The sequence below is a fragment of the Condylura cristata genome, unplaced genomic scaffold (genome assembly GCF_000260355.1).
Source record: "Condylura cristata isolate star-nosed mole 26May11 unplaced genomic scaffold, ConCri1.0 scaffold00036, whole genome shotgun sequence".
In the NCBI taxonomy this organism is placed as follows: domain Eukaryota; kingdom Metazoa; phylum Chordata; class Mammalia; order Eulipotyphla; family Talpidae; genus Condylura; species Condylura cristata.
The window spans coordinates 14,022,082-14,045,261 of record NW_004567137.1 but is presented as its reverse complement, the minus strand read 5'-3'; the positions used below and the strand labels follow the sequence as shown (position 1 = coordinate 14,045,261).

Here is a 23,180-nt window from a genome sequence, read left to right as displayed (position 1 = left end):
CTCAGTTCCTTTCAACTCTTAGCAATTCCACACAGCATCAACCACTCAAACAGTGTTAACTTCTAATAGAGCAGCTTCCCAACCTGCAGGCAATGCATCATAGCTTTGCTCTCCTTCAGCCTCTGGGTCTTGGAAAGCGCAGAGGTCACCCAGTTTTTTCTCTCTCTTTCCTTGAGTCTTTTCTGCTGCCTATGAAAAATCAGCAACAGCTTCTTACTCATCACAGGGCAGTCAGAATAAAACCAAAGTGTGTGATTGCCCTGGATGTTTATCGCATTTTCTGGCATCATTTCCTGCCTGGTCTCACCTGTTCTCAATGGAAATAACATTCCTTGACACAACTCACCTCAAAGGTGGAGAGAACTGAACTCAGTGAATGATGATTACCTGAAATATTAATAAACCTTTGGTCCAAAGGCTGTAGTCTCTCTGGGCTCCATATTCTCCAACCAGTTTTAACATACTCAACTTGGCTTGTCCATTTCTACTTCAAGCATCCCTTTTCAACCACTAGAATGAATCAGGAAACATTTGAGATGTGCTTTAAATAACTGTATCACCTCCAAACAGAAAATTTCAAAGTTAATGATAAATGGGATATTATCTTCCAATTAGAGGTTGTAAGATGACAAATTTAAACTATTTACCAAGCAAAAGAGTAATGTAACAGAATCCTCATTTTAAAGCCTTCTCTGAACAGGTTTTACCTATTCTTAGAACTTCCTATAAAGTTATCACACACATGAAATGGTCTGGGATGATTTAAATTCAAAGGGGTATTTGATGATTTGACCACTTTGAACTCTGAGAAACACATTACTAATATGATAATGCCATTCCTAAGAAAATGCCCCAAGGACATCACCCAATGAGGAGAAAAAGATGCCCTTTGCAATTCTGTTTGTAATTGTGCAAAAAGGAAATTCCCAAACCACCCCCAATACAGAACTTGCTAAACTAACTTGGAGGCTGTAAATATGAAGGAATTCCCTGGAGCTTTACCGCCATCCACTGAGTACCTCACAGGTCAAGTTCAGAACTTTAAATGTTATTTTTAAGACAGGTAGAAACCAGGGTTTTAAGTAGACATGGGCATGCAAGGTGCAGACATGAAAGGGGGATGTGGGCATTCACGTTTGTCAGCGTCTAGGGGCGGTAGTGTTGAGTTAGCAAAGACCAGAACAGCAGGGAAAAGGGAATGACTGAGGGGATGTCTAGGGGCCACCTCTGAGTCTCAGTGACTGACTGCAGGTTGGAGGAATGGGAGAAAGAGGCTGAGGATGACTGGGGTTTCTGGCCTGATCTACTGGGCATTGACTGAGTAAGGGAAGAACATAAAGTTGCAAAGACTTTCAGGGCATGAAATGTGGGGTGCCCTTCTGATTCACAAGAGGAGGTAATTTGGAGCTAATTGAAAACTCTAGGGTTGAAAAGAAGTGCGTGGCTGGAAGTGATTTAGCATGGCTGACCTGATGGAAGTTGTAGGAGTAGGTGAGATGACCCAGAAGGAAGATCGGTGAGAGCTTTATTAAAGGACAGGTGTAGGAGGAAGAGCAGAGGTAGGAAGAAGGGCAGGAGAATCTCGGACTCCCGTGGAGCATTCTAAGACAACTGCTGGTCTTGAATGTTGGCTAAGGGCCAGACAAGTCTCCTGTGCCCTTTGGTTGTGGCAGTAGGAAGCCTACTTCAGCTAGCACAGTGGAGTAAGGACCAGCATTGAGGCTGCAGTGGAAGGCACTGAGGGCTTGGGAAGGAGGAAAGTTTGGGGTTATGGAGATGGACAGCTTCCCAGGGGAGCTTCCCAGGGGAGCGTCCTGCTATGCCAGGGAGAACAAAAATATTGATACCTAGAGGGCAAGGTGATGAAGACAAGGGGCGCATGTGTGCATGCATAAGGCAGGACCAACTTGACATGACTAAAGGGAAGAAACCATGGAAAGGCTGGAGACGTGACTGAACTACAGAGAGAAAAAGGAACTAGAAAATCTGTGTGAAGTCACTCACGTCAACTGGAAGAAAAGGAATTTAGTACCTACAAATGTGGCACTGTGAAATGCACACCAGTACTTTTCATATAAAAGTATCACAACCCAGCAAACAGTAGTCAGGGTTTGCAGAAATGTCTGTCCATAATGTCCTCATCACCATCTACTGAGACTTAGTTCAGTGGACATGTGTCCGGTGCTTGTCCATATCATCTCATCTAGCCCTCAGAACAGCCTTGCCAATTATTCTCATTTAACACAGAAGCATCTTGAATTAAGACTCCAAGAGAAAAAATAATTTGCCCAGAGCATGCGGCTGACCAACAGTGGAGCCAGATTAAGACCTGGGACTTAATTGCTCAGCAGCAAACTCTTTCCCTCTAAAAAAACCAAGAAACTTAGGTCAGTTGAATCTCCTAATACAACACTGATATATTCTTGGCCTTGGGACACTAGGAAAATTGATAAGTGAGCTTCCAGCAGTTGTATTCCATTGGAAAGTAATTGCAAATAAAATAACAGAAGTTAGGGTTCTCAGAGTAGATGCCTGAGTTTTCACAAAACCAGAAACACAGAATGGTGTGTGTGTTTGGTTTGTGTGTTATATGTGTGCACATAGGTGCCCATAGGTGCACACATGTGTTACACGTGTTACATGTGAGCATGCACCCTAGAAAATATGGGGTCAGTAGCTTATAATTTGGGGGACACAGAGTCGTAGTGGCCTAGCAAGTGAAGAGTCTTGGGGCTCCCTAACGTCATGACAAACCCACCTGCGCACACATATTGTGTCCATGTATGGATGCATGGAAATCCTTGGAGGAGCCAACAGAGCTGTCTGTTGACCAGAAACCTCGACTCCATAGCTGAGTACGGTAGAAGTGCCTTTTATGGTTAATTCTAGTTATTTCTTTTTCTGGGAAGACAAGATTTATCAAGAATTGAATGGGCCAAGAATTTTTTGAACAGTGCTTTCTGAATTCAAGCCAATGATCATTAGCTAAGTTAGAGATACAGTGCTGTATGCAGCTCGTGCTCTTTATTTTCAGCAAGCAAATAAATAGAACATATTTTTAAATACCTTTATCCCAGAGAGCTTTTTGTTAACATTACTTTTTACATGCGCTCATTGGTGTAAATTGTATGAAGGGAGCAAGCTGGGTGTTGGAGGAACTAGGGTCAGTGGAGATTGATGAGGTGGAAGGCCATCTTTATTTATTTAGGAAGCTCTTCTAGATGGAGCACACGCTCTGTTTGCTCTAGAAGCCAAAACTAAGAACTGAGGTATATGAGGCTGCAAGGGAGGCCAGATTCCAACTCAACACAAGAACTTTCTACCAACTAGAGCTGTCCAAAAATGGCTTGCTTATGTTGTGGCCGACTGCCCGCCACAGGCACGCTCAGCCAAAGCTGCTTCTTGGCGCGGCATGGGGAGGCAGGGGACTTCAAACATAAGTTTGAGCTGATCTAAGAAACCTCTCAAACCCTCTCTAGACCCCAGATTGCAAGTTGTGTCAGGCACACACTCTTGACACACACAGGGCCTGCCCAGTGATGTCCTCCCTCGTCCCCAGGGTTGTATTGCATCTGTGCTAAGCCAGCCGCGTTCCCCAGCTGAGCTCCCACTTGGTGGGGGAACATCTGCAAATGGACTAGTGCAGCTATGACCACGTTAAACCTTCTTAAAAGTAAGCCGTTTCCTGGCCTGGCAGTGGGGACCCTGATCCAGTGCTCCCCACTGATCCAGGCACCACAGGTAGCTATGCATTCTGTCTCGCTAGTTCTCATAAGGGGCTTAAGATTCCAGCCAAGAGCAGAGTCTGCTGGGCCTGCCCCTCCCCGGGCTCTCTCCTGCCAGTTCCGAGAGGAGCCTTTAAGATGAGAGGCTGAAGAGAGCCAGTTCAGGAGACCTGGAGAGTACAGGCCAGGCCCCACTGGCTTAGCCACCAGGCCAGGGTGAGTGGCCAGAGAGGCCACGGATGGGTGTAAGCCCTCAGGTGACCTTTGCCCATGCTGCAGGGCAAACATAACTGACGTTGACCGGGCACTCCTTACGTTCTGCATGTGAGACCTCCCGGTCCACCTGTCTGTCCTAGATCACCTAATAATTGCACTGTTGTCACTGATGATAATGGTAGCAGTGACCACGGTGGGAACATATGCTGGGTTCTATGCTAGGATTGGCTTATCACATGGATTATCTCATTGAATCCTTCAGCTAATCTGATGAGGGAGATGCAGTTAGCCTGGCTATTTTCTCGAACAGGGACCAGAAGCCTAGGAAGATAAGGGACTTACTGGAACAATAGCCTGACTCCTGTGGTGGACTCTCCATTTGATTCCGTTGCCTCGTTGTCTTTTTATATGAGAGAAATGGAAACAGAAAAGAAAGTGACCACATTAGCCACCACCCCCCAGGGGCTTCTCCAGCCACAGTAGCCCCCCCCCCCCAAGGAGGGGCCAGGGAAGAAGCTGGGCCACGAAGGGTTTCAGGACCTTCCCCTCATTGGACCCCCAGAGCAGACTTCTGAGGTGCTCAGTGATGTTGCTTGCACTTTGCAGAGAGGTTCAGGGACTTGCTCAAGGTCACCTGGCGCGGAGGAGCTGGCCCCAACCGAACAGCCATGTATTCCCTGCCACGTCATCAGCCTCTCCGCAAACAAAGTCGACACCCTCACAGACACTAAATTTGTATTTCCTGGCCTCCCCTTTCAAAATGGATGCACTAATTACTGACCCTTTTTTTTACTAATAGTAATCATCAGGATCACATTTTTCAATGTGTGCGTTTTCTCTTCTGCATACTACCGAAATAAAGCCCTGCTTCAGCCCACATGCTCAAGCCATCAAGCGGGAGGCCCTGCAAATTCAGAGAAGTTCAGAAAGACATTACACTAAAGCAGCAGAAACAAAGTGTTGATTAGGGACTTATTTTGGTAAGAGATTAAAATATGGATCATTAAAATAGGACTGTATTTCAGGCTCTGGAGCCTTGCCTCATCAGAGACAACGGTGGATGACTGCTGGGTTTCAATGAGATGTTTGCTGAAGGCTTTTCAGCTCTAAAATGCAGTGTCCTTATTTATGCAAGGCCCCACCTTGCACAGGGCAGGTTTGAAAGTCTGGTTCCCAGCACCTGTGCATCATCTTGCCCATTTCACTAAAAGGAGAAGCCCAAGTGGCTTGGTGTCTTCCCCACTTTAAAGTTTTTACTCTGTATCATCATAGTAAATACTAGCTTATGTCATTACCAGCCAACAGTAACAGGCAGAGGAAGGAGCAAAGCCAGAGATGCCGGACTGTGTTGGAGTCACTCAGAAAGGGCATCACAGAACTGTGACGTGGTGCAAGAGATAAGAAAGCTGAGGTTTGCACAAAGAAAAAAGTACTGTGGAGTGTTTCTCTAGTGCAGGCTGAGTTGAAGAGAAAAAAATAATTGAGCACATCTACAGCCCAAAATATGTAGTTGAATTCAGTTGATTAAAGTATCTGTTCAAATGGCTAAAAATAGAGCTAAAAGCCCATTGTTTGGTACAATTGTTGACTGCATATTTGCATGTGGAAAGGCGTGGGGGGACAGCTAGAAGCCTGTGGTATTTTCAAGATTAATCACTCACCCCACGGGGTTTTGAGGCACCCACCTGCATTTTGAATGTGGATCTAAGCCAAAGGGATGAACCTTGATGGGGTTTTTTGAATAATTACCTACCTCAGTGGACACTTCAGATACCAAATATATCACAAGTGAGGACCTTGGTGCAGACCTGCCCTCCCCACCCCCTACTCTTGTGTCTTCTGCAAGGGGCTGACATCTAAAGATGATTGTCTAGATGCTGGAACTTTGGAGCAATGCCTGGGTGTATTTTTAGAGAAGGGAAGCATCCCAGAATATGCCAGTTCCTTATGGGCATCCTCCATGGTTATTAGCACCTCGGACCGGACTTGTGAGTTTTTTTCATATGTATTCTCTTCCTGCCTGGGATTTTTCTCTGCTGTGAGGATTTCTAGGAAGATTTCTGTAAGTTATCACTGGAACATCCAAACTTTCCTTAATGACTTCCTGATTCTTCTTTGAACCATCTACAGTGCAAGCAAGGATAGAGGTGACAAGGTTGTGTTTCACCAAAGTAATAGCAATGAGTGAGGATAGTTGTCCGGTACAGACTAGTATGTCTGGTGATGTCCCTTCACACCGCAGCTCCTGGACAGCTCCATAATGTGGAAGAAAAAAGGCTACTTGATTATTGTAAGCCTGATTCTAATTAATGACACAGATAGAGCTAACCAGGCTGGTCTCTTAGTTGTAGGGTTGTGAAGGGCTTTTGTTTTCTTTTGGCTCTTTGTGTTTTTAGACCTATTGGGGTGTGGTATATGACTTTGCTAATGAAAAGGTTCCATCAAAGAAGCCACATGACTCTGTCAGAGTTTCACAGGCTCTCTGCTATACCCGCTGGGCACCCTGGGGTCACTGGCATGCCTCCCGTGCTCACTCTGTCCTTAGCACAATGTCAGTCAAAGGCCAGTATAGCTGACCCTTGGACAAGGTGGGCTTGAGCTATGCAGATCCACTTATACATAAGGGTTTTCTTTTAAGTATCAATGAAAACAGTTCTGTAAATATATTTTCTCTTTCTTACGATTTACTTAATGCTTTCTTTTCTGTACCTTACTTTATTATAAGAATATCATATACAGTACATGTAGCATACTAGCATGTATTCATTGGCTCTTTATGTTACCTGTAAGGCTTCCAGTCAAAAGCAGCTATAAGTTTTGGGTAAAGTCAAAGTTATATGCAAATATTTGACTACGTGGGGTCAGTGCCTTTAAGCCTATATTGCTCAAGAGTCAACAGTAAATAGTTGGGAATGAAACACTCCCATTTCTCTATTTCCCTTTCTTTATTCCAGGTGACGTGCTGTATGAACTTCTTCAGCATATTTTGAAGCAGAGGAAACCTCGAATTCTTTTTTCACCATTTTTCCACCCCGGAAACTCTATACACACACAACCGGAAGTCATACTGCATCAGAACCATGAAGAAGGTATGAAGAAGCTCCTCTTTCCTTGCTGAGACTTAGACACCTCCAAGGGATTTCAGTGTTAATTCAATAAGTTGTTTCTATTCATGTGATCTGTTTTTCATTCAACAAACATTTAAATGGGTGCTTACTATGTGGAAGACCCTAAGGGAATGTCCAGGATGAATACGATCTGTTGGTCTTCTGCATCCTACAATCTAGGTGGAGAAATGAGATAGATACATAGAAATGTCAAAGCATAACTATAGTAGTAGGTATCATAAAGAGCTAGTGGAAGGAGAGTTTATATCCAGGTACAGACAGGAGGTCAAGTCAGCAGCCTCATGCCAGAGGTGATTCTGTGTGATCACTGAAGGTCCAACTGGATTCTCACAAACAGGAAGGATGTGGAGAACATTTCAGGCAAAGAGCATGACAGAGAATGGAGTAAGTCCTCAGAGCAGAAAGCAGACAGACGACTCAGGTTGTAGGCTTTATCTGGTTTTTCCTCCAACCCTTTGTTATGAGAAATTTCAAACAAACCCCAAATAGAGAACATAAGCTAAATAAAGCAGCAAACCAGCACCCTGTTTGAGCAATGATCAACAATTTGCTATTGCTGGTCCTGGGAGGTCAGTGTGGAACCAGGATGTAGAAGATTTTGTCGGAGGCAAGTGACAGGCTGGAGGCGTCACTGAAGGTTTGTGAGCTGGGGTAAGAAGAGGGGAGGGAAAGATGCCAAGCCTGTGAACTGTGTTGGTCCAGGGGTTTCCTCTTCATGCACCAAAGGCAGCTTTATCCAGTCCTTAGCTTGCTTATTTCTGACATCCCGGGGACAGTTACCCTCTGATGAGTCACAGCAGCTATAAAACCACTAGTAGAAAACAAGAGACCAGAAAAGAATTGTGACTGTGGACCTAGGTTCACAGCAGGTGTTTAGGTACAGAAATAAGGTCTAATAATCTCACATTGCATTTGGGTGAACCATCTGCCGTCGTGTCCCGGAGGGTCATTTGGTCATGTCCTCGTGCATGTGGGCGCACGAGGGCATAATTTTAAACTTGGACTTTTCCTTAGTACCAATTGGGGGTGGGCGGGAGGCACAGCCTTGGTCCTGGGAAGTGTTTCCTTAAGTTGATGGATCATCCCCCAAAGCTGGGCTAATATTTTTGTGTTGTTGGCAAATTTAAAAATGAGAAGTTATTTATTTTCTGGACGATGCTTCCCAAAAGAGAAGCCCGAGCCCAAGCTCACATCCCTTCTGCCCCGTGTGTTTCCCAGCCCCCATGGAGAAGAAACGAGTGTTTCTCGCCCACTGCTCCCTGCCTGGTGCTCTCCTTCTTTCCTCCTCTAGCTTTACCCCTGCTAAATTTAGCAGCTGTTCCCCACCCCCAGCTTGGTTTCTCCTTCTTCTGTTCCTCCTGCCATGTGTATTTCCGGCTTGCAAAATAGCCAGCAGCTCCTCCTGAGAAGAGGAGGTGGGTTTACTGAAGCTTGACATTAAGGCAAGAATCGTATTACCTAGTCTGCCTCTTCAGATACAAAGGGGGCGTGATGGGTTTCTCTCTCTCTCTCTTTCTCATTATTTCTTTAAAAAAATCCCATTTGGAATTTCTATTCCCCAGTGTGATTAGAGACCTAGGGTCTTCCCGCCTCACAAGCCCATCCTCCTGTGCTTCTTCTGATTTGCTGCAGACCTAGGTGTGTTGTCGCTGTTCTTATTTGCAGGAGATAATGAATTTAAAAAAGCCAGCTATTCTCTGAGCGACTGTCAACCCAGTAAATACAGACGCGCCACCCCACGTAATGTGGCGAGCTGGCTCTGGGGTGTTGTGGTGGTAGCGATGGTGAGATGCATGAAGAATGGAGCTCAAGGCCAAGGTCACGGGCCCCATGGGCCAGTTAGCCGCTTCAGACCCAGCTCTTCAAAGTAGCACGTTCTTAAGAGACCACTTCTCAAAGCTGTTGGCCAGGAAATCAGCTGAAAAAAAAATGTTCCCAGCCCCCTGCCCCTTCAGACAAGCTGGGTGAGCTCTCAGGCACAGGTGAGCAGCAGAAAGGAAGTGTGGGTCTCATCGGGAGGTGTCAAAGGAGACCCACACAGCAGGGATACTGAGAGGCAGCCTGTGCCCGCATTTCCAGCTCTGTGGGGCCACAGTGACAAAGGGCAATGACAAAGGGCTGACATGGAGAGGTGCGTGGTGACCCCCACCTCTGGGCACCAACCGTTTCTGCCCCTTCTTCACCAAAAAGAAAGACAACCCAGCTTGACTTGAATGATCTCCAGACATACCGCGCTTTTACAGTTGCTTGGGGATGGAGCGCTTTGACCTGGGCACATTAACAGAAAGCGCTGCACCTGAGAAACAAAGTCCATAACATGAAATTACACATGTGAAATGTTAGGTCCCCAGTGACTTCTTTCATATCAAGGGGGCCCCAAGCCATGCAAAAGGATGTTGCTATTGACTTGGCATGGAGATTGAGATGATGGAATGGAAGGAGAATGGGAGTGTCCCATAGAGACCAGACAGCCCCCGTGGGACCAGCCCAGCCCAGCCCAGCCTGGCACGGTGAGGTCTGCCAAGTGGAGCAGACAGAGATTCATTCAGCCCCCTGTGACCTCACCTCGCCACTGCCATCCACTTAGCCAGTTCAGACATTCCTGATGTCACAATGGAAATTTATGTACCAATACAAACGTATCTTGTTGATCCAGCCCCCCTATAAATCCCATATAGCTATATTAGGTGACAGTTCCAGAAGCTAGGGAGTCAGTGTAATTACCCAGAGGTTCCCGTCCAGGCTCTGAGGGCAGAAGAGGGTGACCTTACTCATCCACACCCTTTATTTTGTAAACATTTGTTATTGATTCAGTGAGTACCTCATTTTGAATTTGTGCCTTGGGTGAAACAGCCCCCAGTTATTATGCAGGAGCAGGAGATCCAGTGTTTTCACTCTCTCTGTTACTTGTGGGCAGAGAGCACATTATATAATGAAAGGAACCTTGTGAATTTTCATCCTTACCAAGACACCTGAGACTGTGAAGCAGGACTTTGTTCATAAGTAAGCCATAAGTAAGCAGGAACAGCACCATCCCACACAAACTGGGCCATGCAGTCAGCTTAGATAGCATTTTTCTCAAAAGGGGATCTGGAAGTCAGGAGAGACCAGATCTCATTTCTCTGACCCTCTGTTTCCCCATTTGTGAGAAGATTAGACAAAGTGGTCTCAAATCTCCAGTCTACATTTCCCACCAGTCTGACCTCCCTGGGTGACAAGGAAGAACATGACTGAGGCACATTCTCTTCTCAGGATCCTGAACTACTAAAATCCAGAATATTCTCCAGTGTCCCATTTGGTGTTGCTCAGAAACAGTAGAAAATCTCTTCTGTCTCATCCAGAACTGCTGATAAGGTGACCCCTCCTAGAAGTCAAACCAAGAGTAGCATCATCACTCGTTTCACAGTGAAAATCTCAAGTTAAGTGCGCTTCTTTCTCTTTGATTATTGTCTCTTTCTCATTTTAGCTACTTACTATGAATTCCTTAGGTGTTTTGGGTAGCTATGTAGATAGGAACCAGATAAACAATGATACTACTTCTGTCACCAAACCAGGAGGTGAAACATCTTTAGAGATTTCAGACTCATAAGTGGCTATACAGCAAATTAAGTTCGTCACACACAGTTGTAATGTCAACTGCCTTTGATACCTTAGGGCCCAAATTCAGTTACTTTCAGCTCCGGGCGTATTTTAAAGAAAGGCTTTGTCTGAAATGCTTGACTGCCATGATCTTTTGGTATTAGAACTGCTTACAGGCTCCCTAAAAACTCAAAGGGCCTTAGGAAGTACACTTCCCATCTGGGCTGGTCTCTGGGGTCAGCTCTGCAGTTCCCCTACCTGACCAGACTTGCCCAAGTCTCCAGGGAGAAAGAGAAAGATCTGTGTTTCTCAGATGTTCTCATGCTTCAGCCCTTTGAGGGTCCTGTGGTGATCTCAGCCCTGCTCTCTCTTGTTCCCCATCTAAGGGGCAGGTAATGATTTTTAATCGCTTTAATTTGAAAATATTCACACATGCTGTGCTATGATTATATCGGTAGCATTGGTCAGAGTTCAAAGGCGCAGGCTGTGTTCTGGGGTAGCCCTTTGTCCCTGAGTGGACGTGGAAATTGTAAGTGATGATGCCTCAGGTGCCCAGACTTCCTCCCTGATCTTCTTGCAGTTGGCATGATAATGGCCTGGTTTGTAGTGAGGCCCCCGGAAGTTTTTATTTATATGATCACTTGTTGAAGAAAATATTCTCCTCTCCACACCAAATCCAGTGGCCAAAAGACCAATTTGAAGGAAGAAAATCTCATACAATTTAATGAGATAATTAAAGAAGATGAAGTATATGAATTATTTCATAATAACAAAATAATGGCCAACATTTATTGGATCCCTATTGTGTACCAGGCCCTGTTCTAAGGTCTTGTGTGATTAAATCATATAACCTGCACAGCCACCCTATAAGGAAGGCAACGTTGTCCCTGCTTTACAGATGAGGAAACAGAGGCCAATAACAATAACGTGACATTACCCAGCACACAGCCCCTGTCATTCCCACACCTCTGCTTTCATTCATGTACATGAGCACACACACTCACAGGCACACATGAAAATAAAGCAAATGACAGACGATGAGTGGAGGAATTATGGAGCTGAGCATGCTAAATCAGGCCCTGTACTCTGCTTATAACTGATCTGTTTCTCTCTGGCACAATGAGTTAAAATCCAGCACTATGAAGCTGGCTGCAGCAACTGCAGCATAAGTTCGATCCCCGACCAGGGAGGTGACCCACATGGCATGGCCAACCTCTCCTGTCTCGCCCGCTGCTCCCTTCAGCAGTGTATTTTCAGTCAGTCTGCCTGTTCTGCTCCCCACCCTTTCTCTGGTGAATCCTCTCATCCCTGTGCACTTCTGGCCTGTACCCCAGTTCTTGTATGCATAAAAATAAATCTTAAAAAAAAGAAACTGCCCAATGTGCCCAATGTTAACAGTAAAAGCAGATCAAAAGTTAACAAAAAAGCAGGTTAAAGATAACTCTTGAGATCCCAGTGTATGTCTTCATATGATAATGAAAATACTCGAATGAATCAACTCATAGGGATCATTGATTCCTCAGGAAGAATGGGTTTAGCATCAGGAAAATCTCCAGCCTGTGAGGACAGACGCGCTGAGCCCCTCCCATGGGGTACCACCCTAGCTGGCTCCTCAGTATAGCTGTGAGAGGGTCACGCTCCTAGCCGTGTGCACCAGGCCCTATGCTCTGACAAAAGCCACCCTGATTCTCTAGTCTTGTTGGAATCATGCCGATGACTGAAGTGCGGAGAGGCCATTAGCTGGGCCTCGACATCTGTTGTCCTGCCTGATGGGTCAAGAGAGCATGAGTCCTGAACCCAGGCCGCCCGGTTCAGATCCCTGCTCCTTCATTCGCCAGCTGTGTGACAATAGGCAAGTGACTTCCCAGGCTTGTATCTTAGTTTCCAGACCAGAGAGAGCGGTTTCTATCAAATATGATTAATGTCAAAAAGAATCAAGATTTTTGGGAATCGCCCTTAGAGCTTCTCTGACATAGCAATAGTATGTACTCAATAACTGTCCTCACTGTCATCACTTGCCATTTCTTATCACTCCTTGGGATTTTCCTTCTGTTAAAGTTGTGATAAAATACACATTCACCATCTTACCTGCTTATAATTCAGTAATGATTAGTACATTCCCATTGTCCAATGATCTGCCTATTCCTTAACCCCCAATTCCAATTTTCTCTGTCTTGCAACCGCACATACTTTGCACAATTTAAAGTGACAGCTTAAACCTGGCAGGAGGGAAGGTGGACCCACCAAGGAAGAGCAGGCCCAGGCCTTCAGCTGTCCCCTGCGAGTGTAGCCCCGGGCACCAGCCGCCTGGGTTCTTGCGAAGCTCTTACTTTCCTCTGCAGGACTTCTCCCTGTTTCACTTCCTATATTTCAAGCTCTAGTGCAGCATGACCTTTTGCCCTTCGACCCTTGCCCTGATGTGGCCTATGATTGTGATAAGAGAGCATGTACCCACTGGGTGATGGGTACCTGTCAGTCTAATTCAGGGAGAACCCCCCTCGCCTTCCCTGCCGGCTATTCTCAGCACCCCGGCTATTAGCTCTAGTAAGCCAGAGCTTTAAGGTCAGCAGGCCCCTAGCATGCCTCAGTAACCTTCCCAATGTGGCCAGGAAGTTTTCAAGAAACTTCCTCTTACACTAGGGAAGTGCCTTGTTATTCCTTTGAGATAAGGAAACCGGCATGATGGGGTTCCCCTCCAATGAAGGAAGCCCCCAGTCTTTATCTTGCTCTTTCTCCCACTGGACTGACTCTTCTGCCTTATCTTTGTGCCCCCCCCCCACCTCTCCCATCCCACCCACCCCCCCCCCTCCTCCCTATGTGTGATTCAGCCCACAGGTCTGTTTGGCTCATTTGAAATCTGATCTCTTGATTTCTTCATTCACTTCTCTGTGCTGCTTTTTTGAGGCTCAGGGAGACACCGCTGCTGCCTGCAGAAGAGCAAAGACAAGCCACAGCCTAGACCAAGACCTGCTTGCAGACCTGCTTCTGCCCTTGGTCCTGAGCCCCTGCACAGTGAGCCCCTGTGCTGGCTGCCCAGGCCACAGTAATCAGACTGAGCCTCAGAGGCCCGATGGCCTCTGTCTCCTTCTTTCAGCCCCTTCTACCAAATGCCTTAAGATCTATGAGCTTGCCACAGGACTCACTGTGGATGCCATCAACTTCTGTGAATCAAACCCTCCAAAGTTGGGCAGTTTTCTCTGGCCCTACAAGGGAATGCAGTGACATCAGCAGCTCTTTGAGATGAACAGACTGCACTAGAGCATGGGATCCTCAGGAAGAGGGAGTGGAGTTGTGGATTCTTTTCCAAAACAAAGTACTACAGACTGGGTGATGTAGAAATCCAGAGTTCTGGAGGCCGGCTGTGCCAGATCAAGCTGTGGGCAGGCGCAGTTCCTGCTGAGAGCTGTGAGGCAGAATCTCGCCCTCACCTCTGTCTGTCTCTGGTCATCGGGCTACTTCCGGTGTCCTGGCCTTGCAGATCTCTGTCTTCATGCTGGGCAGCATGCTCCCCGACTCCGGGCAGCACCTGCAGCCCTCTCCCTCTGTTCACAATACCTTTGGGAGCAAGAGCTGTGTTTCCTTATGCCTGGCATCATCTGCATTCGAGACACTACTTGCAAGGTGGCTGGCATCATAGAAGCTTCTTTGATTCCGTGTGTATTTCATAATCGCTGTATTTCAAAACGTCGCCCTCCCACCATGCTCTGTGTGCATGTCTGTGACTAAATTCCCTCTACATAAGGACACCAGGCAATCGGTTAGGACCTTATCTTAACTGATGACATCAGCAGAGGCCTTATTTCCAAATGTGGTTACATTCTGAGATATTGGGGATTGGGACTTCAACATACAAATTTTGGAGGTGGGGCTAGGTTAGGGGGACAATTCAGACCATAATGGGGTGAGTGTGCTTATCAAATCTATTTTAAATCTCCACCCTGCCCTCTAAACCTTGAATTTTTGTATAACTCTTTATATCAGTCATGGTTCCCACTAATCTTACAATACTATGCTGGGAAATGGTCCCTTCCAGAACACTTGGCTGAGGCTCATCAGTGAAAGTTGCCCACTGGGCCTGTTCTATTTATTTATTATTTTGCATCTTCTGACTACTCTTTGTCATCATCCATAGCCTTAGGGAAAGCATAATAGTCAAGATGTGATCCTTTTGTGTGAGATATAACTTGACCTTACCCTTTGTTCTATCCTGGAAACTTCCTTTCAAAACCTATGTCTTTAGCCATAGTCAGTTATGTTTGTTTTACTTTTACTAATTATTCATTGTTTATAGCACAATTAAGTTGGGCTGAATTTTGATGGGTTTTAAGTAGAGATACTTTAATAATAAGTAAAAAGAAAGAAGACAAGAAATCTGATCTTTTTTTATAAATCATAGTTAAAATCCTAATTTATTTTGCACTGTTGGCTAATGAGAAGAAAGCATGATTTGTCTTTGGAAGAACTCTATAAAGAGAAAGGTTTGGGATCATATTTTCAACCAGAATGAGTTCCCTGCCAGTCTGGGACTTTTTCCCTCACTCCCGCTTCCTTCCATGGCCACACTAGTAATATCTGGCAATGTTTCCCTCCCATATCAAGACCTTCAGACCAAGGGTAATGTGGATAATTTCCCAGCTTTCCAGCTGGGCAGGTCACCAAGAACAAACCCAGACATCAAGGCCAGACCAAAAAAATTCTCTTGTTTTAGACAGTAGACTCCTACATCTGGGGGATTTAACGCACCCACTGTCCACTCAGCGCATTTCCTGTGTCCGGAGCTCCTCTGCCTGCCGGCTCTGTTCTCATAAGTTTCCATGCCCTGCTGCCAACTTGTAATCACAGAGGCAGCGTGTAGCTGGGTAGGAACGTCACAGCCCACTCCGTACGTGGGTGCATGCTTTGCACACTGAAACAAAGCTTGGAAGGTCTTGTTGCAAGCCTTTCAGCTTGACAGTAGTTGTGCCCAGACCACCAGGAGCCTGGAATTAAATACCCTCGGATCCAGTTCTCTACCATTAATGTTATCAACTTCATCAAGTACTTCCTCTTCGAGTGGTGTCTGCAGAGAAATAAATAAATCAAGCTCCTCCGAGTCCTATTCCTGTCCGGATCCTGAGTCAAAAGTAAAATCCGACTTGGATTATCCAGAGCACTGTCTCGTCTCCCTGTCATTGTTCCCAAAGATCTGGGCAGGGACAGAGAGTGAAATCTCTCCAGGACATTACATCAGTTTCCCTTTTACCCTTGGCATGAAAGTTCTTCCTCCCATAGTCCTCCCAGACTTCCTCAGGCTTGCCCTGTGTGCACACCCAGGCACTGAGCCTTGAAGCCCAGAACATCAAAGACAGGCCGCAGGTAACCAGACTGCTGGCCAACGCCTGTGTCCGTTTTGAAATTTGTAAGACAGGAAATGGATCCAGGAAATAGGATTTTTCATTACATGGTCTTCATCATCCTTAAGTATTTTTAAACTTTAATAAACTTAAGTACAGGGCGACATATTGTAAACGGGATTTAGAAGCAAATTGTGTGAACCTTCAGAATGCAGCTGTGTTCAGTCACTGCTTACCCTGATCACATACTCGGTGACAATTAAAATTGAACCAGAGACACAAGGTAGTTTCTTTTTGTGCGCAACAGAGTGGAGATCCATATTAGCTAGAAAAAGAAAATTCACCTCATCCCCAAAAGATTGAAGATCATTTCTACCACTCTAAAACTTCCAGCCATTAAAGTTAACTGTAATGAGCACCAGGGGCTAATGTACACTGAAAGCATGGATCTGCATTTGAATGAAAGTAAGGAAGTGAGGATTTGTCATCTCAACCTGGGCCCTTGCAACACTGGTTAGCAATTTTTTCAAAAGAGCTTTTTAAAGTGGAAATATGGAAACCATGTAACAGTGGAGAATGGTGTAATGAACCACCGTGACCCACCAACTTCCATGATCAACTCATATAGGTGTTGTTTCTTCAGTGGCCTACCTGCATCTGCTTCATCATCCCAGATTACCTTAAAGCAGATCCCAAATCTATCATTTTATCTGTAAATATGTCAATGGAGGTCTGAAAAGACAAGGATGCTTTATAAAAAGTCATAAAGGGCCCTCCCTTTAAGACTCAGCACTGTAAGCTAGCCATAGCCACTTCAGTGTGAGTTCCATCCCCCGCCAGGGAGTTGACCCACATGGTGCAGCAGACCTCTCCTGACCTGCCTGCTGCTTCCCTCAGCAGTGTACTCATCAATCTGCCTGTTCTACTCCCTACTATGTCTCTGGTGAATCCTCTCACCGCCCCTGCACCTCTGGCTTTACCCCCAGTTCTATATGCATAAATAAAAACATCTTAAAAAAAAAAAGTCATAAGCAGAACCATTACATCACCTGAAAAATAAAAGTTCTTCAGTATCATCAAATAGCTAGTTAATAACCACATTTTTTTCCGACTATCTTATAAATGTGTTTACAGTTTGTCTGAATCCAAGCAAGGCCATATTGCAAATGGTCAGTGTGCCTCTTTCTAAGAAGTTAGTCATAACTAATATAATTTTCATCCTGAACAAACTGTATCCTGGTTGCTTTCAAAATTTTCTCTTTGTTCTTCAGCAATTTGATAATGATGTGGTTTGGTGTAGCTTTCATTGTATTTATCATGCTTAGTATTTTCTGAGCTTTTTTTTTGTTTTTTAGTTTTTTTTTTTTGCCAGTTTATGATCATTATTTCTTCATTTTTTTAATCCCTTTTCTGTGTGCTTCTCCTTGGACTATAGTTCCAGATATATTAGAGGAATGTCACTGAGGATCTGTGTGCTCTTTTAGTTTTTATTGATCTGTCTTAAGCTTTACTAACTTTCTTCCGTTATCTCTAACCTGCTATTAACTCCGTCCATTCCAATCTTTTATATTGTATGTTTAAGTTCTTGAACCTTTTTTTCTTACCATTTTTATCTCTCTGACACTTTACATCTCTTGTCAGTTATTTTGACCATTATATCCATTGTTTGGTCTTAGAACTGCTTTAAATCCTTCTTTGCTGATTCTAACATTTGGGTGATCTCAGGGCTTATTTCTGTTGACTGGCTTTCCTCTTGATGATGGGCCTCATTTTTCTGTTTCTTCACATGTCTAGAAAATCTTCATTGGATTCTGACCATGGTAAATAATGCATTGTAAAGATGCAAGAGTATATGCTATTCCTCTGAAGAGTGTTGACTTCTTTATCCTAGCAGAGAATTAAATGACTAGCCAGTCACTGCCAGCCACTTTGAATTGAATTTTTACACTGTGTTAGGGCCACTCTATCTCAGTTTTGTCTGTTTCACTCCTTAGGCAAATCTGGAGTAAAGCTTTTGTTCCTATAGTGTGACTGATCTAGGGTAATGAATAGCCTGAGGTGTCTATACAGCCTTCGTTGATGAGACTCAAACTTTGTACTGTATCAGCAATACAGTGATCAGTAGTTGAGATGCTGCTCACAACTTTGAGTCATAACTGTTGCTTTTCACTGAGCTGTAAGAGACTCCTCTGCGTGTGTGTTGTCCAGGAGCTGGATAAGGATTTGAGGAAATTTTAGGTGTCAATTTAATGGCTACTCCCTCAGAAACTCTCCTCTCCTGAGATTTGCTCTCTCAATTTTTCTGCCATTCAGACAGCTCCAAACTCTATGCTCTGACATTTCAAGGAATATTCTATTCATTTTCTACCTGCCATGTGCTAGATGGACCAGGACAGGCCCTCAATGGGGAGAGCTGTACAGATTCGGATTTCATTGTGTGCGGGTCCCTTCTTCAAGAGTGAAATCTTCTTATTTTCCTAGTTATTTTTATAAGTGTATTTTATGCAGTATATATCATTTCTGTGTATCAGAAGGCTATCATTGAAACTGGAACTCCTCCTTTATTAGAAAAGTGGTAGCCTACCATGAAAATTTCATCTTGCTTTTCTTCTCTCATCACAGAAGACATTTAGCAGAATACTGAGATGCTCCTTACTCCATTTTACAGCTGCCTTGTCCTCCAATGTTTAAAGATACACTGTAAGTTATTAACCCAGTCACCTATTGATAGCTATTCCAGTGATCAAGTGCGTTTAAATCATGGCAGCAGTTTATATAGTTTTATAGAATAAGCCCCTGTGCATTCAAGGAGGTGATCTTTTGGTGATTGTGACAGTATTTCTTTTGTTTATTGTTTTACATGACAGGTGAGCAAGAGTGGAATCCCTACTTTCCTATTAAATAACCCTGTGTAAAACTTTACATAAAAGCCACCTCCGCTTCTGTCTACTAGCCCTATCAGGTCCTCAGGTCGCCTTAATAAATTCTTCATAAGGCTACTATATAATGGGTGAAGGTGGTATCTCTGACTTGCATGCTCTGCATGGGCTCCGCCATCCACAACATAAATACAGAGCATCCTCTTAGCGTGAAAGGGCTTTTAGAGCATAGTGTGCATAAAGAAGAGAAGAAAGGATAGTAGTTTCCCGTTAAAACCCAAAGGAACCCATCGCCTGGTGAGTAAGTGCCCAGCCAGACAGGGTTGGCCCAAAACTGAGGCCTGAAAATTTGCCACATTGTAAGGCACCCCTTGCCAGGGAACTAGAAGAAAGGGGCAGAAGGACCAGGTAAGTCTGCGACTAAAGGAGCAAAGTCAAAGAACGAGTCACACTCATGGTGGCCACTTTACCCTCCCGTGAGTCTATCACCCGCGTCCCTCCCAGTCGTCTCTACATGTCTCGGCTCCATGTGTCCCTCCCATGCCCCCAAGTCCCTGGTGCAAGTCCCAAACTGAGAAGCAAGTGAGCTTTCTTCCTCACCTGTCTCCGCTCCACATGCCTCTTCATGTCTTCCTCCTTGTTGAGACACAGTCTTCTCTCTGTGTCCAACTTTTCTCTCCAGAATCTTTTCCTCCCAACTCAACTCCCCCCTGTTAATTCCTTGGGGCAGGGAGCCTGGAACCTCCCATTTTTGCAGAGATTACTTTGAACACCTGGGCAAGTCTTTGGCCAGAACAAGGACCAGGGAGCATGAAGCCCTTTTGCTGAGACAGCTCTGGGAACAGATGTGACCAGAGAAACTGCACTTAGGCCAGTGCGGGGCCCCGTGACAGCTCCATTTTTATAAGTCTCTATCCTTGACTCCTGTGTGTGCCAGGCCCTCCCACAGAGCAGCTTGCCTGGCTGGGCTGCATCCACTTGGGTGGCGTCATTTCTCAGATATCACCGGTTTGCAAGTTCAAGTGGGGCAGGACACAGCTATCACTAGGGTGTCCACTCCTCCTCCTCACTTCCCTCTGCCTATCTTAGACTGTTTGCAGGGCCTGCACACTTGCGACAGGACTTCCTCAATGTTCTTTCAAGTACAAGATTGTCACTCTGCCAATGAGGGCCACTGTTCATGCTCAGTGCAGATTTTGACATGACTTTTCCCTTAGTTTTACATAAAGTAGCAGCTGTTGTACTTGGCACATAGGTTCTAGAATCCAACCGAGGTCTGGTCCTAATCTTAATCCCTTCCCTATCCATGTGACCTTGAGTAGATGCTTAACTTCTTTATGTCTTTCTACCTATTGGCATTATCTCCCACTTCAGTGTTGTAAGTCTTAAACAATAGAATCTACAGCTATAGAGTAATTGTGTAAGCATGTTGTCATAATCATTCATATCAACAGCGACTCGTGGAGGTAGAGAATAAGGAGACGTGGTTATGAAAATAGAAGCCAAGAAAAAGCTTCTGGAAAGAAACCCATAGGGACCCTGAGAGCCACACCAAAGTGTCAAGTAACAAATAGAAAGAGTGAAGTTTAGGCTTCATGATGTCGATAAGCCACAAGCAGGAGATTCATGGAATGCTGTGGACATTCTTAGCCGGTCCAGCAGTAGGAAAAGAATTTGTAGTATGTGCACTCGAATGTTTTCTCAGCGATGGCAGAGACACGCTGCCTCCTGGGGAGAAGGGTGTGACACGGAGCATGCCTGCACCCCCCCCATTTGTCACCTTTAAACCACCTCAGGCTGCTCCTGACTGTTCACCCGAGTCTGTGATGGTCTTTCCCTCTGCTCCACAGATAGCTGTGTCCAGAGGCCCCCGCGGCCGCCCGTGGAGAGTGTGCACCACAACCCCCCCACCATTGAACTGTTGCACCGCTCCAGGTCTCCCATCACCACCAACCACCGGCCTTCTCCCGACCCTGAGCAGCGGCCCCTTCGCTCCCCCCTGGACAACATGATCCGCCGCCTCTCCCCGGCCGAGCGGGCCCAGGGCCCGAGGCTCCACCAGGAGAACAACCACCAGGAGCCCTACCCTCTGTCCGTGTCTCCCATGGAGAACAACCACTGCCCGCCGTCCTCGGAGTCCCACCAGAAGCCCTCCAGCCCGCGGCAGGAGAGCACCCGCGTGATCCAGCTGATGCCCAGCCCCATCATGCACCCTTTGATCCTGAACCCCCGGCACTCGGTGGATTTCAAACAGTCGCGGCTCTCCGAGGACGGGCTGCACCGGGAAGGCAAGCCTATCAACCTGTCACACCGGGAGGACCTGGCCTACATGAACCACATCATGGTGTCCGTCTCTCCGCCCGAGGAGCACGCCATGCCCATTGGGAGAATAGCAGGTGAGTGAGCCTCCCCTCTTGTCGCCGGCTCAGCCTTGGGGGGTGGGGGCTTGACAGGCCGGACTCTCTCCTTGGAGCCCTGCAGTGAACTCACATCAGCCCAATTAGTGCCCTCAAAGGCTCTGCCAGGGCAAGCGGAGGCTTCTGCCTGGATGAGGCAAAATCCCTAATGGGCTCGTTAATGAGCTGCTGGGATGGAGTAGTTAATGAGCCTCAGAAGTGTTCAGAAACAAATGTCCTACGTCCAGCGTACAAGGAGAGTCACATCAGACTCATGGCTAAGCGAAAACATTTAAAATAAAAGGTTTATGAGCATGTTAATGGCCCTGTCCTGAAGTTTCCAGCAGCTAATTAATGACCAGGCACAGCATAAAGAACCTTTGTCTCAGATTCAGGCCTGTAATTCCACCCCCTTGGGAGGCTGCAAGAGAGGAGCATGGGGTGGTGGGGTGGCAGGCAGGGACTGTGGGCCTGCCACATGGAGGAAACCACTCCCAAATTCCTTGACAGGCATGATGACAAGCCTGGATTGGCTCCCCTAAGAAGGGAAAGCAGTGAAAAATTCTACATGTTTTATTTTTGTTAGCCCACCTACAATGTATATGAAGTCATTCTCCAGAATGCAAGGTTATTTCTTCCGAGAGTCACTCGCTTTTCAAGGTGCATTTATTGAGTACCTACTAAGCGGCAGGTAAATACACTACGCGGTAGGGAGCACAACTGATCTATTGCTCCTCAAGAAATTTAACATTTACTGGGTGGGGCAGATGTGGAAACTGCTAATGAAATAAAAGGCAGAATTCAGTAAGTCCTAGGTCCCCTTCATTCATCTCACAGCACTTACTGAACGCACATCCTGTGCTCGAATAACTAAGTGCTGTAGAAACAAAGCAACAGGAAGGTACATTTTGACTGGAAGACTCGAGGAAGACTGCAGAGAGGTAGCTCAAAGCTGAGGGGTTTGCGCTTTCTAGTCATGGGTTAGGGGCAGGGGAAGTCAGACCTATTCAGGGAAGGGGAGAAGAGCACCTCCATGAGCTGATGCCATAGGACAGCTGCCTGAACCCCAGAAAGGAGCAAGACCCACGTGGCCCCCCAGACTACTTCAGAGGCCTCCACCTGGACTCAGGTATTTTTATTTAAATCATTGACTACTTTTTTAAAGATTTATTTATTTCCCGTGGTGCCTCAACATTGTTATAAGTAATCTACATCAGGAATTTTGAATCTAGGACCTTAAAAAGGCATGGGGATAAGACGTAGGTGTTTAAGAAACTGAAAAATGAAATGATCTGTGTCTAGGATTTGGTGCAAAATGACCCTGGAGGCTGGGCTTGAGGAAGAGTGGCGTCTGTGTAAATGAGAGGAGTCTTGCATTGCCTGATGGGGTGAAGGGTGCCCAGGGAGTTCACAGTATCAGTTCCTCTGTGTTTCTGTAAGTGTTTTGTAAATAATAAAAGAAACTGTAGGCCAGGAACAGAGGGTAAAGAAGCAAAGCACTTAGGCAAAATATGTTAATTTCCCCAGATACCTGAAGAAAGAGGACCGGGTCTGTTGGTCGCTGTATTATAAGTGGCCTGTCTTGTCTTGCATTTTCCTGGGGAGACCCTTTGTGTGTAGGCTGCTGCCTTGTCAGGCATTTCAGTGACTGGTGCAACAGTATTGGATGTTTTGCAGAGATTATGTAGTTGTTTGCAATTCTCAGAACAGTTTTTAGGTGGCTTTTTTCTGCTAGATTGATTTTATATGGAAGGGCCATTTGGACAGAGTGTGTTGAGCCCCTGGAGTCTGAGAGCAAATGCAGGCCACCCCCACCGGCCGCTGTCCAGAGTGCTGCCTTCCTGGGCCTGACGCCACTCCAGACCCATCTTCACCCTGGACTTCTAAGGTGAACCCTTACATAACAATGGTTACATTATTAGAT

The 23,180-nt window shown here is 45.8% G+C and overlaps 1 protein-coding gene across 1 annotated transcript in view; it reads left to right on the top strand.

Annotated features, from left to right (window-relative positions):
• The window catches only part of ETV6 (ets variant 6), a 224,176-nt gene that overhangs the window by 181,452 nt on the left and 19,544 nt on the right, over positions 1 to 23,180 (top strand). The window contains exons 4-5 of the mRNA XM_004693274.2: positions 6,896 to 7,030; positions 20,711 to 21,256. Coding sequence (XP_004693331.1) covers positions 6,896 to 7,030; positions 20,711 to 21,256 — 681 coding nt within the window. The remainder of the gene's footprint in view (positions 1 to 6,895; positions 7,031 to 20,710; positions 21,257 to 23,180) is intronic.